General features: G+C 40.8%; 2 protein-coding genes across 2 annotated transcripts; both read right to left on the reverse strand.

Annotated features, from left to right (window-relative positions):
- Positions 1-1,661: 1,661 nt before the first annotated feature.
- Positions 1,662-11,790, reverse strand: slc17a6a (solute carrier family 17 member 6a). Its single transcript, XM_063902593.1, has 12 exons — positions 11,241-11,790; positions 9,637-9,892; positions 9,056-9,174; positions 7,872-7,986; positions 6,792-6,879; positions 6,498-6,584; positions 5,794-5,936; positions 5,561-5,710; positions 4,485-4,617; positions 4,286-4,396; positions 4,066-4,193; positions 1,662-3,378 (listed from the first exon to the last, which is right to left on the reverse strand). Exons 1-12 carry the CDS (start codon positions 11,324-11,326, stop codon positions 3,049-3,051), a joined length of 1,746 nt encoding a protein of 581 aa, XP_063758663.1. The 5' UTR covers positions 11,327-11,790; the 3' UTR covers positions 1,662-3,048.
- Positions 11,791-12,385: 595 nt separating this feature from the next.
- Positions 12,386-13,777, reverse strand: LOC134877256 (P2Y purinoceptor 4-like). The gene is made up of 2 exons (XM_063902692.1): positions 13,708-13,777; positions 12,386-13,442 (listed from the first exon to the last, which is right to left on the reverse strand). The coding sequence occupies exons 1-2, from the start codon at positions 13,771-13,773 to the stop codon at positions 12,390-12,392; spliced, it is 1,119 nt and encodes a 372-aa protein (XP_063758762.1). The 5' UTR covers positions 13,774-13,777; the 3' UTR covers positions 12,386-12,389.
- Between the last annotated feature and the right edge of the window lie 2 nt (positions 13,778-13,779).

Here is a 13,779-nt window from a genome sequence, read left to right on the forward strand (position 1 = left end):
GATGGATTGCTCTCATATCTGCTCCATATGACTCATTCTCTGCAGAGGCTGAAAGCCCATTCAGTCTTTGATTCATCCAGAATCGTCCACTGAAGCAAATCCTTACTGCTATAAGGATGAACGTGGATGTATGGGCGCCATGTTTTCCTGAATTATTTACCACCTCACTGCAGTTTGTCAATATCTAAAGCGTCGAGTTTGACAAACTGCAGAGCTGCAGAGGCGCCACAGACAGTTTCATCACCTTTCCTGTTCACTCCGTACACATCTGACTTCAGATTTAACTGTGAGTCATAAAACCTCACAGTTCTGTCACGACTCCCTGGATGTGGAGTTTGGGGACTGGAGCCGTATACAATTTTAAGTACTTTACATAAGCATCTGTGCATACCAACATATACAGTAATATCCTCTGTACATATGGGATCTAGATATTACTGTAAAACTTTATTATGTACCGCACAGTTCATATTATAGTTTTCTTTATTATAGCCTTTTGCTTGTATTCGACCTTCCTTGTCCTTTTATGCTGAATTCAAGCAGTCATTAGAGACATTATTGTTTTAAAAGTCCAATAGCTCTAAAGTTAAACAGTATTGATCGGTCACGATTTAATGCAGGAGCCGGGTCAATAGTAGAATATGTTACATGTAACACTGTTGACCTCAGCAGCGTAGAGGAGGACAGTCTGAGGAGAACAGGGTGTGTTTAATATCCCGCATTTGGTTGTCAAAATGCGCTCTTGATTCAATTAGGCCTCCTATCTTTATTTTTTCTCCACGAATCAGAGAGGTGTGAGATGATGCTGACAAGTTTAACAGGCCGATCACACATTCGTGCAGCAACACCTCTTCATCTACACTGCATATAAAGTCAGGACTGTTTGGGAAGACAGACAATGATCCTGGTTGGTAGGGATGTACACTCCTGTAATAGCTTTAACATTGCTTTTTGCCTTTTACCAATTACCAAGCTACAGGGTCCAATACTCTCCCCTGGACTCCAGAGACCTCGGTCATTGATTTACTAATGAGAAACATGGAGAGAATCGGAGATGCATAGCACTGATTGGGGGAGATGGTTAACTCGTGTGGTAGTCTGGATCCTGTCTCTCATCCAGTGGTGGAGAAAAGTATTTAGATATTAAACTCACGTCGAAGTATTAATATCACACTGTCAAAAGCTCTTTTATAACAGTTTGAATCCTAAATTGAGAGTGTAGGTACTTTTAAAAAAATCCCCTCTGTGATACTATTTTATATTATATAACTCGATTATTGCAACTTATGCATTAGTGTACACTTTCACTTGAAGCTAGGTGAGGAAAAGCCCTTTTTGTCTGTATGTTAAAGAGGTATTAATAATTATTTTCATTATTGATCAATGTTCAGATTCTTTTTAAATAAATGATTATATTAACTGTAAAATTCATAACAAATATTAAAAGAAGAATCAGCAAATCTTCATATTTAAGAAGTTGACTTGGGACCATTAAATATTTTTGAATAAAAAATGACTCAAACAATAATCATTGTCATCTTGAGTAAAGTAGCTTTCCACCTTTTAAGCAGATCACATCAGCACAAGATGAAAAGATGACGAGGAAAGACCAAAACATGACTTTTGGTAAGTTTTTTTTATAAAATGATATGAGTATTTTTTTTACAACACTTTTGACATCAACATACCTCTTCATTAAACACAATATTAGAAGCCACATTTATCTGTTTACATAAACTTTAGGCACAAAGCCATAATAGCATCTTTTGGTCATCTTAAACATTCTTAAATATTCATATATTTTTAAACATCCTTGCAGATTTCATACAACAAACGAAGAAAGTGTTCAAATATTAAATAAAGTCAGGTGGAAGAGCCATCTATTAACTCATGTGGTCCACTCAAACGTGACAATATCAAAGTGTCAACAAAGTAATTTTGGTGACAATGAGAACAACCAAGAAACACCAAGAGATCACAACACCCTGGTTGTTCACATACGTTACTGCATTCCTCGTGTCTAAATGCAACATGTCCTGCATCATGAGCACTAAAGCTGGATTCTCCAGACACTAGTAATTTGTTAAAACACATATCTTAATGTTGAGCATCACATGACTCCAAAACAATTACAGGTAGATACAGCAAGCTATTATCACATTACAAAACAGGATGTGATGGGTGGCGGCTGGTACACAGAATTTATTGCAGTGCACACCAAACATCAATAAACAATGTCTTCTGAGCAATCGCCTTCAACACTTTTTTGATTTCTCACGACTGGCACCTGATTATGAAAGTTCATTTTATTATTTATAATGGCAGAAGACTTATCTAAGAACAAAGCAGTGAGCCGGATGAGGACTATCAATGACTGTGAGGCGGCTGCATCGGAAAACATTGATCTCAGCAAATTCATGCAAACAAACACACACTAAAACTCTACGGATCAACTTCACTCACGCTATTTTTGTCTTATAGTGTATTACAGGCCTCACCCGACGAGAGGGAGACCTTTTTTGCAAGCAGACATCTCCCTGAAAAGGTACTGTCCATGAAAAATATGGCCTTTTATATTAGAGATCAACGACCCAAAATCCACAATAGTCTCACAGAAACAGTATACAGGTATATACAGTACATAAAACACATTTGAGCAACATAATATAATCTTGTTTTCGAATACCTAAAGTTTCAGTGCAATCAGAGTGGTATTTCAGAGAAAGACCCTATATGATGGTCAGCTGCAGTGTCATCTGGCTCGTGTTGTTCAAGTAGATTGATGAGGTTTGGGTGCCTAAGGAGAAGTACAACATAGGCCTGCAGCTCTCTGTGCTCTCTGTAAAGTGAAGCCCTACAGTAGGTAGATGTAATGAGAGACATGTGGTCATCTAATGAGGATTGTTCTGCATTGCAATTTACTACTTCTTTACATTGGCTTTTTGAAACTAGTAACCGTTTTACTTGAACACACAGGATGGATTTAAATATCTAAGATAATGTTGTGCAATCTGTGATGGAGAGTCAGACTCACCACATCTGGCAGCTTTAAGAGTAGCCACGCTCAGAATATATCTTTCCGGCCGGCTCCTGCACATACTCCTCCGTCTTATCCCAGTCCTGCACCCAACCTCCGTTGAGCTGCGAGGTGGCCCCGTAGCTTTTAGCGGGACCCCCCATGGCGCCATAGCCCTGCGTGATGTCGCCGGTCTCCTCGGCCAGCTCGTCCTCGTCAATGAAGCCGCACTTCTCCTCGCTGGTTTCTTCAGGGTCTGCCCATGGCTGTTTCTCCCCAGATGCAAAGATCCCATAGAACACCACTCCCCCATAATGCACCAGAGCAGCAATGAGGAAGACGTACTGCCACTCGTCCCGGGTCTAAAGACAAAACAGTTAAGTCATTTCTGATAACTTGTTTTTATCAAGCAGTGAATCTTAAGATCTGATGACAGTTGTGAGGTTGCCAGGAAACTGTGAGTATCAAATATCCCATGTCATCAAACTACTCCCACTCAGCCCTGATAAAGCTGGACTTCAGAGTGTTAAAGACACAGCATTGTGAAAAAAATGTAATGCAATCCTCTGTAACTTTTCTTACATGAGGAAATGGGGGGATTTTAAAGTAGGCTTTATTAATGTACAAAAAACCTCTCTTTTCATTTCTGGTTTTACATCAAAAAATATTTGCTGGAATTTTGATTAAATGTGGTTTGGCGCAACTAGCTAACCCCAGTCATCATTTGACCATCTTGCTGACTCTGATCTAACAGTGCAGGTGAGGAATAAGTAGATGGTCCTTCCACTGTATGTCTAGTCTGCTGAACCGTGGCAAATTGTGAGTGATCCAATAAAACCTGTAACTTCAATCCCTTGTGTAACTAAGCGCGTTCTGTTTCACTCGTAAATACTTCACAGTACTTAAGATGCTCAAAATGTCCTTTCGACTCTTTGACTTTAACTTGTTACCTTGTTTTGAATATTAAAAAAAACCCTAGACTTAAAATAACTTTTCAGTACCAATCTGCATAAACACTCACTTTACTGTAGGACAAGCGAATGACTCACCTTGTTCTTTGTCATGGCTCCCACGATCAGAGGGCAGACCATCCCTGACAGAGTCCCCACCCCGTTGGATATTCCCATGAGGATGCTGGCATAGCGAGGAGCGATGTCTAGATGGTTGACATTGAAACCTGTGCAAAATAAAGAGAGTATTTTAAGTTTTGGTCTGTTTTAAACAACACAAAGTCATTTGAACCATAATCCATTTGGCTTTGAGACTCACCTGATATTGCAAATCCGCTGAAACCCACCGCCAGAACTAAGAAAGAAATGGCCACCCCCTTACTGTGAGAAAACCCAACCACCAACAAGAGAGTGGCCTCCATACCAAACCCTAGAAACAACAATAAGAGTGTTCACCGATGAGGAATACTTCTATCATTTTGTGGTTACAGACAGAGATTTGATTATCAAAGCCTTACCTCCGCAGTTCATGATTTTCCGGACCATAGTGGTAGACATGATGTTATGAGTCCGCAGGTAGTCGGCTAACTGGCCTCCTAACGGCACGATGATGGTCATGACCAAGTGAGGGAGCGCTGACACTATTCCAACCTGAGAAACCATTAAACACTTGTCTGAAGCAAATATGACAACTACAGAAAAACTGTCAAAACAGAAGTGATTCTTCTTCTTTTCTCAGACCCAATCTTTGTGTCCGTTTCAACCTCTCACGGCAGCATCACATGTGAGCAATAAATCAACTGAGGTAATCACAACAGCCCATCCTGGAGCCACTTTACATCTGCCAAACCAGCGTGATTCATGCATCACACTCTCCAGCAAGGGTGAAGATTAGACTCATTTCAGCAGGATCAGAAAAAGTAGCAAACCCCTTTCCTTTTCAATATGTTATTCAAAATAATTTATTTGTTTCAAAATATAAAATATTACTTCAAAGGAGTTTGATTATTACACTTGTTTTGTCAACAGGGCCAATTAAAAGATAATATTTTTTAAGCTTAACTATTCTAAAAGAATTTAAGTGATTACACTCACAAAATATATTTTCAGGTTGCAGCAACCTAAATCCAATCCAAACGGACTGAAACATAGTGTGTTGAAGTCGAGGAAAAAGCATTTGAAATGTAGGCAAACCAGTCTAAAATATTAAATATTAAGAGTTGATATTCTATCACATTAACCGGCTACAGTATCATTCTTTTGGATTTATGTTTCTGATTCACTCTCTTTTACATTGCTCCGTTTTTTGCTCACACCAATTTCTACTTAATGCTTTACTATGTTCAGTTTACTGTGTCTCTCTGCAGTTTGGTGTTGAGTCTACAGCGGGTTTCGGAGCTTTAACACTGAAAACAGATACCTAAATAAAGTGAACCAAAACAGTACAGTTACAGGACGGACAAACAATCAGCTAAACCTCATAAAGCTTTATACCAAGTGTACTGCACTGAAAGTCAGCAATTCATGTGTTAGACCATCTTAGCTTGTAATCTTGATGTGAAAAATATTCAGGCATTATTTGGGACTTGTTTACCTTGCTGATTTCAAATCCAAACACCTCTTCAAAGTATGCAGGCTGGCTAATAAGGAGCAGATAAAAGGTCCAGCTCCTGCAGAAGTTGGCCACGATGATTGCATAGACAGGCATGGAGGTGAAGAATTTCCTCCAGGGGGTCTTGTATTTCTGTTCAAACACACAGAGCAACAGCTGAGCATACAGCACTAGGATTATTAGGTAAAATCAATAGATATAGATTGAGATCCCACCTCCATCGCTCCCATCAGCTGTGCACTTTCCCCGATGCTCTCCTCGATGTAGCGGCGCTCCTCGGTAGTGATGGTCGGGTGCTCCGCTGGGCTCTCATAGGACACCAAGACCCAGAACATGTACCAAAATATCCCAAAGCACCCTGAACAGATCATGAGTCCGTCATTACAAACTCAAACTGTGTAGGAAAACATTACTCAGAGCTTAAATTCTAATGGAGACCCCAAAGTCATCAAAGATGCCAAATATCTTGGATGCACAACATATCTAAAATATTTCTAGTTGATAAAATGGACAGAATTTTGAATTTAAATATTTCAAACACTGTTTTATTTTTTCAAATTGACTATCACTATTGTAATTTTCTTATGTTGTATCTATTCTGTGCGCACAACATCTATTGAACATATGTCTGTCAGGAGAGGGGTCCCTGCTCAATTGCTCTTCTTGAGGTTGACATAGTTTGTGACTACATGGGGCAGCAATTGACAATTATGGGATAATAGTAAATGCTATTACATAGGGACACAGCACTACAATATTAGCATCATAATACACTGCCTATCATACCAGACACGGTAAAGCTCTAACAGCAACACTCCTGTAGGTGTTGAACTTAGAAACGATGTGATTTGTAGCTTCTGAAATGTATTTTTAATTTGTAAGAAAATGTTTGATGTGTTATTGAAACGGTAACACTCACCGTACACATAGAAGACAGAGGGCCAGCCAGTGTACTGCACCAGGATCCCGGCCAGAGGCATGGCTATCACTGCACCAGCATAGGATCCTGAACAAGAGAAAACATACGGACCAAGCAGAATTTAATCCAGCTGTTTATTCAGAGGGCAGCGGTGTCCCAGTTCATGGGGAAAATTGTACACATTTCAGGAGCAATATTTTGTCATTTTAAACCTGCATGTAAGTGTATAATGTAACATGATGAGTTAATCGATAATGAGAAACAGAAACGTGACTATGTGTGTAGACTTTTTACCACAGAAGGAGATGGTTGCCAGACGACTTCTCTCCAGTGGTGGAGCCCATTTACTCCAGATCCCGTGGCAGGCTGGGTAAGTCACTCCCTGCACAAAGACAAATTATATTACAGTCACAGTCTGAACACACAGAGATAATTTGATATTGATATGTCTTAATCAATCTGAGGCATCTCATCTTTCTGTATCAATATATATTTGACATCTATTTTTCCACTTTTATTCAATAGAATTAACATAATAAAAATGATTCTGACTGATTGAAATAGTCTGTTCTCATTTGCCAAAGACAAATTGTAGTTAATAACAAACAAACTGACATGCATTGTAGCTGACCTTTTTAACAGAGACTAATCGGTTAGGTGTGATTCAGTGCAGACTCAGGATGACTGCCCACTTCGGGGGGAAAAAACCTGAGTTGCGCCTATTAAATCTTCATTATGCACTAAGTGGCATACAATCAACTATTGATAGACACAAATTGCTGGGGCTTGCAGTGGGAGACACCCTGAAATGCTAATGTTTAATTTGCAGTAATAAGTCGATGGGTGCTGAACACAGGCGGCTCCCTCTCTATGGTCACGTGCTGCTATTGAAGCGCCAGCACGCAGCAAAACAGAATCACAAAGGAGGATGACCTTCAGTCGGATAATAGCATCCCTCCATGAAATATTTTCTTTTCTGTCGAGTTGTGGGTGCTGCCCGAATCGAGGGCTTTTTATCTCTTTTGTTCTGTATGTTTCTATGTGAACATGGAGCTTTTTAGGCCAGGTAAACCAACATACATTAGCCCTGCTATTCAGGGGTTTATGCTGTTTGCTTTGTGTGGACTAATATGATAATTGTATACAGTATAATGAAATGAATCTTTTTCATAATGGGATTCATTTTCCAGTTCAAATTCAAATAAAGAGCCAGGGAGTTTATTGTGAACAAGAGGATTTCTGTAAAGCGTGGTCAAATACAGAATGTCAGCACAATTTCATTAGGGGTCGAGTTTGGCTCTCAGCTTGATAATTAGGCATCAATTTCTTGTATTTTAAAGGTCAGGATCTGATGTGCAAACTGTGTATCCGTACCTCCACCAACCCTTGTAATATCCTCACAAAGATTACACATCCATAGTGTGTCCGGGCAGCAGAGGGAATGAACATGTTCAGGATGGATGTCAGCACAATGGCAGCCCCGAAAACTCTGGATAAACAGTGTGTAGGGAATATTTGTCAGAATATGATCAAAACAACTCCATCTCATTCAAACTAAATACATGGCAGCAGTATTGATTAGGGCACTTCAAAGACAAAAAAAACAATTACATATGCAATACATAAACATACACTGTTCTACTGTATGATTCTTTACTACTGGAGCAAAAAACACATGCTGAGGAAGATGGATCCTAATTGGATGCTACTCACACACACACACACACACACACACACCACACACACACCACACACACACACACACACACACACACACACACACACACACACACACACACACACACACACACACACACACACACACACACACACACACACACACACACACACACACACACACACTCACAGGCAGTTTTTCAGTTTCCAGGGCAGTGAGGACAGGAGGTGTTTGCAGCAGAAGGCTCAGCTGACTTGGCATGATGAAGCTCTTCAAAGATTTGCATCATATTTTGGCTCCATTCCCCTCATGAAATATATGACTTGTAATCTAGATGTAAGGACTTATACTGCAACCTTCGGATACTTTTTTATAACTTCATTATATTTGTATATGAGTTTCCAATAGGGGTTTTACAGATTGTTGTTGAGTTCTTTTTTTACATAGATCTTTTTCTTTGTTGCACATTATTCTGTTCCTTGTGAAATTGTAGCTGACGAATTTTCTTGGTAAAATAATGGGAGAGGCTGGCTAAGAACATTGAAATCATACTACAATCATTACTTAGACCCGCATTTCACACAGGCTTTGGCTGGTGTGGTTGCCATGCCTCTGAACATAAAGGATTAGACACGGTGGTCCCATGGGAGCTCATTAACACGAGGAGGCACGCCTGGTGGGCACCAGCCAGATCCCCATCTATCTGCTGTAAGGTCAGACTCCTTCCGTCAAACCATCAGATATCCAAATATTACACCTACATTTTCATTATAAATGTAAATAATAATGAATTTATACAACAAGGAAACTGGTATTAAGAAATATATTTCCGTGTTTAGTGTTTATTCGTGTATTATTTCCAGATATCGCTTGCAGTTACCTGTTAGCTGCCAGTCTTGATGAGATGTATCCTCCTGGTATCTGAGTCACTATGTAGCCCCAGAAAAACGAACCATGAATCATCCCCACGGTCTCTGGGTCCCAGTTGAATACCGCTTTCTTTCACACACAAAAAAAACATAGATAATTCATTCATTTTCCAAACATTTAAAACGTTAGGTTTGAAATCTTTGCAGGGACACCATTTAATATAACGTGATCGATCAACGAATTAGAGCACAGCAATATACACAGCTTTCAAATAAAAAGGAAATAAAATTATTTAACCCTCCTGTTGTGTTTGGCTCAATTCTGACCGATTTACTACAAAAATGTAAAAATGCAGCTATTCATGTAAACCAGTCCGAGACACTGTTCACAGCTTTAAAAGGTGTTAAATAAAATGTGGTGACGATTAATGTATTTTATTTTATTTTATACAGTTCAAACAGACTGGTCAAATTGGGCCGGGAACACCAACGTAAGGGGGAGAGACGAACACGATATCAACCCTGCTGTCAATGTATTTGCTGTGGCCCTCATCTTAATAAACATGTGGAGGGGGGCGGGGTTTTCAGGCACCTCTACGATGACGATCTTCCCGTTCTGGTGGATCGTGTGGTTATTGACCATGCTGACGATGGCCACACCCAGGTTACACCGGATACCGAAGGAGATGCAGAAGCCAAGGCCGCTCAGCATAGCGATGATGTATCTGCGCGGGGCCCCGAAGCACGTGCAGTCACACAGGGGGGCCTTCCTCTCCTGCTCCTCCGTGGGTCTCCCATCCTCTGTCAGCTCGATTCCTTCATTGGTCTGCTGACGCTTTTCCAAACGCCTGCACGACATGGTTATAAACGTCGACACTTGGATTTATGAAATCAAACCATGCACGTTAAATTGCATTTAAAGCAGCTAGAACTATCCAAACGGAAATGTGGGATTTCGTTGATTCTTCTGCGAAAAACAACACTTAATTATAGAAATGCATTTGTTCACATGCCTCTTAGGCTGTTTGCGTCTTGGAAATCAGCTTGCATTTTCCCTCTCAGCTCTTGTAACGAAAGGCCTTGACAATGTCACTATTTTCTGCAGTTTGGCTCAGGCCCCTCAACGCCTGCTCCCTTTTACACGAAGTCAAACAGCTTTTTTCGTTTTTTGCTGAAATTCTCAATGATTCGGTAAAAAAAAGACTTTTTGGCAAACGGGGAAAGAGTAACCTTCATACCGCATTGCAGCATCATCATTGTTTAGAGTTAATTTCTGCCTTTTAATGTATTAATTAGCTGTTATAAATTTGACCTTGGCTTTTCAATTTGGCTTTTTAAATTAGTACAAATAATTATAAGGTTAATTTACTAAAAAAACGAAACATTGAAATGTAAAGGCCTCATCCAGTTAAATACCAGGCCTGCTACATCTTGTGAAACGAACCGATTTTTTTTCATGCTTTGAGTCACGTTTTTCACGTTGCAGTTTGGAATCAATTTCAACCACAGAAAGACATATAGAAACCGTGTGTGTGCCTGCACAAGTGTTAATCTAGGATTCTTTTTTTTTTTTTAAGATGACAGATGATTTGTATAAAAAAAGGTTTCGGCTTAATGATCAACCGAAAGAAATTGTATTCGCATTTCCAATGGGAATTAATGAATAATTCAATACGATATGTGTGAAAAAACGTCACCCTGCTCCTTTACTGTGATTTTAAATTGAAGACGTTTGCTTCGCAGTGTCATTTTTTGCTTTGGACTACATTTCATTTAAGTCCTTCTGACAGTATAAATAATAAAGTGAGTCAATTGATAAGAAGTCAATCGATCTTGTATTAATACACATGGATACATAGGGTAATAGATATCCTCCGACCTAGTGTCACGACTCGCTCTGTTTCATTAATTATTAAAAAAAAAAAAAAAAACCACCAGCAGCTGGTGGAGGGGATCATCCTCCAGGGAAATATCTGATCCTTAAATATTGGGGCCACACGACTCTGCCTTCAACATCCTGTCCGTGATTCATCTCATAAAGAAGAGATTTCCCTCTTGATTTCATTGTAAAAGAGCAATAGGCATATTTAAATCCAGTGCCGATGTTAGACTTGATCTTAACATCTGGGTATTGTATTTGTATAACAGATATTATTCTGATGATTAAATGAGAAATGGGGAATTTCTTCGCCTTACCTGTAAATTTTTCCGAGGGCCTTGCCTGCGATCTGTTTTATTCCCTCTTTAGTGGTAGGGGCAGCTTTCTCCATGCCAGGTTCCATATCCAAAATATCTTTTAAAAATCTAAAATACTATAAGAAATGGAAGAGCTGCTTAATGAGCATATTGTTAAAATAATAATCCAGATAACGTGCTGCTTCCAAGCAGAAAACGTCTCGATGTCCTGAAAAGATGAGCAGTAAAATGGAGAAAGATGGGGGAACACGTTCAGTCTGAAAGGGCTGGTTTCACAGTCACAAAACAGCAGTCAAATAAGTCCGCTTTTGCCTTGCGCAATGTTAATCCATGCAGAGCCATTTTAAGATCCAACCAGCGATAAGAAAACAGCAACACAGAAAATGGAAAGTTGAATTTTCTTGTGTCTATTCTTTGAGAAATCGAGATGGGAAAAGTGAAAAATCTTCAGCATGTGCAGGTCAGTGGAGCTCGGGTCTAATCTGAGTTTAGGATCTCCGGTGAGGCAGCAGCCGGAGGAGGTTCAGCACCGCGGACAGCGCACAGCTCCTCCACCTGTCAGCAGCTCCGCCCCTCCTCCCGCCGCTCCTCTCCTCTAATTCAATTACTAACCTACTTTGGAAAAATATGTTAAAGGCGAGAATGACCACTTATGCAACCATTGTCATTCACACATTTTTTTTTAAACTGCATTAAAAAATCATTTCAGGATGAGCTCAGACCCCTTATCAATCACTTGCTGCAGCAGGAACCAAACAATGATCCCCTCCCTCCATATCCGGTTATTTCTCGGTTTTTAGTTTGATCTACCACTCTTAATTTTTTTAAACTGAAGGGATGCATTACAAAGCTTTGATTTCACTCAATTGAGAATAAACGGAGTATTGTATTGTTTTCAGTTAATAGAAGAAAGACACACTATTCACACATGTGTTAGTACAGTATGAAATCAACCACGCAGAGGCAGTGTTGTGTAAGGAAATACCAAACCTTATCTGATATGAGATGACATGAGATAAAGTACACTGGAAACGATTGAAATACACAGGTTTTTTTAATCTTATTCCACCAATTGATAAAAAAGTGTGATTAAACATAGGATTATTTAAATATTTTATGTACATTTTCATTCTTAATTTCTCCACCTCATCAGGAAACAGGTTCTACTGGTGCGCACACAGGTGTGACAACAGACACTCCCTGGCTTTTTCTCACAGTCATCCGGGTCCTCTTAGATATAATCGAAGCCACCTGCGTGCCCGGACACAGGAAAAACATGACCCCAAAAGTGCCGTGAAACTCCTTCCTGAACTGGCGGCCCATGAAGCAGCTGAACAGAGGGTTAATGCAGGTGATGATGCTGCAGAGGCACATCTCAAGCGAGAAAGCCATGTCTGCGCGCCCCCAGGAGGTGGGGCTGTTGGGGTAGACTACCCGCATCAGTATGGCAGCGTTACGGCTCATATGGTAGGGCAGGTAAAACAGGGCAAAGAAAACCAGCGTCGTGCTCAGCACACGCCGGACCCGCCGTTTCTTGTGGTGCGGGTCGGGTCGGCTGTGCAGCTCCATGACGGTGCGCAGGCCGCAGTAGCAGATGGAAAGCAGCGGGAAGAGGAAGCCGAAGATGGAACAAATGAGGGAATAAGGGAGGCTTTCCTCAGTGTGGCTCAGAAATATGTACAAGGGGCACACGGTGCGGTTGCTCCCGGGGCAGGTCTCGATCTTACTCATGGTGGCAACAGGTATGCTGAGGAGCAGTGCAGCAGCCCAAATCACCACACACAGCAGTCGAGTCTGCCTCCGGCCCAGCAGCACCAGAGAGCGCAGAGGGTGCACGATGGCCAGGTATCTGTCCACACTGATGCAGGTGACGAAGAAGATGCTGAGGTAGAAGTAGTTGTGGTAGAACGACCTCACAATCATGCAGAATGGCAGCCCCAGCCTCCAGTAGAGCTGGTCCAGGTGGTAGTTGATGAGGTAAGGCAGGGCCAGCAGCCATGAGGTGTCAGCCAGGGTCAGGTTGAAAAGGAACACAGTACTGCGGGTCCAGCGTTGCATTCGTCGGCAGAAAACCCAAAGGGAGAGCAGGTTGAGGGGCAGGCCGAGGATCATCACTGCTAAGAAAAAGGAGGGCATCACGTAGAGCTGGACCAGCGGGAGACCTCGGTTTCTGTCCAGGTCGCAGAAGGCTGCCTCTGGGGGCTGGATGGTCATGGGCAGAGGTTCAACTTATACATTGTATATCTATTTCAAGATGATGTGTTTCCTGTTATTCTTCATCTAAAGCTGCATTTAACTTTTAACACTTTGGCTTCAGTGTAAAAAAACGTAACATATATGTACGGGATATTTGCCCTAATAGAAAAAAAAGCTTATCAACCATAATAATCACAACACAAAATTATAATTTGTAGTCTCATAAACCAGATAAAATGTAAAAAGATGACAGTGATCCATTACAGCCTACCTGCACCTGAGTGTTGCCCATGTCTTTGTAACAGTCGCTTTGCGGTGTGCCAAGTGAAACAACCATGCCAAC

Source organism: Eleginops maclovinus, chromosome 2 (genome assembly GCF_036324505.1).
Source record: "Eleginops maclovinus isolate JMC-PN-2008 ecotype Puerto Natales chromosome 2, JC_Emac_rtc_rv5, whole genome shotgun sequence".
Lineage (NCBI taxonomy): Eukaryota > Metazoa > Chordata > Actinopteri > Perciformes > Eleginopidae > Eleginops > Eleginops maclovinus.

What these genes read in the sequence shown, in the direction of transcription:
- slc17a6a (XM_063902593.1), bottom strand. Translation starts at nt 11,326, where the DNA reads ATGGAACCTGGCATGGAGAAAGCTGCCCCTACCACTAAAGAGGGAATA. An exon ending in GCCCTCGGAAAAATTTACAG is followed by an intron (nt 9,893 to 11,240) that starts GTAAGGCGAAGA and finishes CATGTCGTGCAG; the next exon opens with GCGTTTGGAAAAGCGTCAGC. An exon ending in TCAAGACTGGCAGCTAACAG is followed by an intron (nt 7,987 to 9,055) that starts GTAACTGCAAGC and finishes CTGTTTATCCAG; the next exon opens with AGTTTTCGGGGCTGCCATTG.
- LOC134877256 (XM_063902692.1), bottom strand. Translation starts at nt 13,773, where the DNA reads ATGGTTGTTTCACTTGGCACACCGCAAAGCGACTGTTACAAAGACATG. An exon ending in TGGGCAACACTCAGGTGCAG is followed by an intron (nt 13,443 to 13,707) that starts GTAGGCTGTAAT and finishes ATGACCATCCAG; the next exon opens with CCCCCAGAGGCAGCCTTCTG.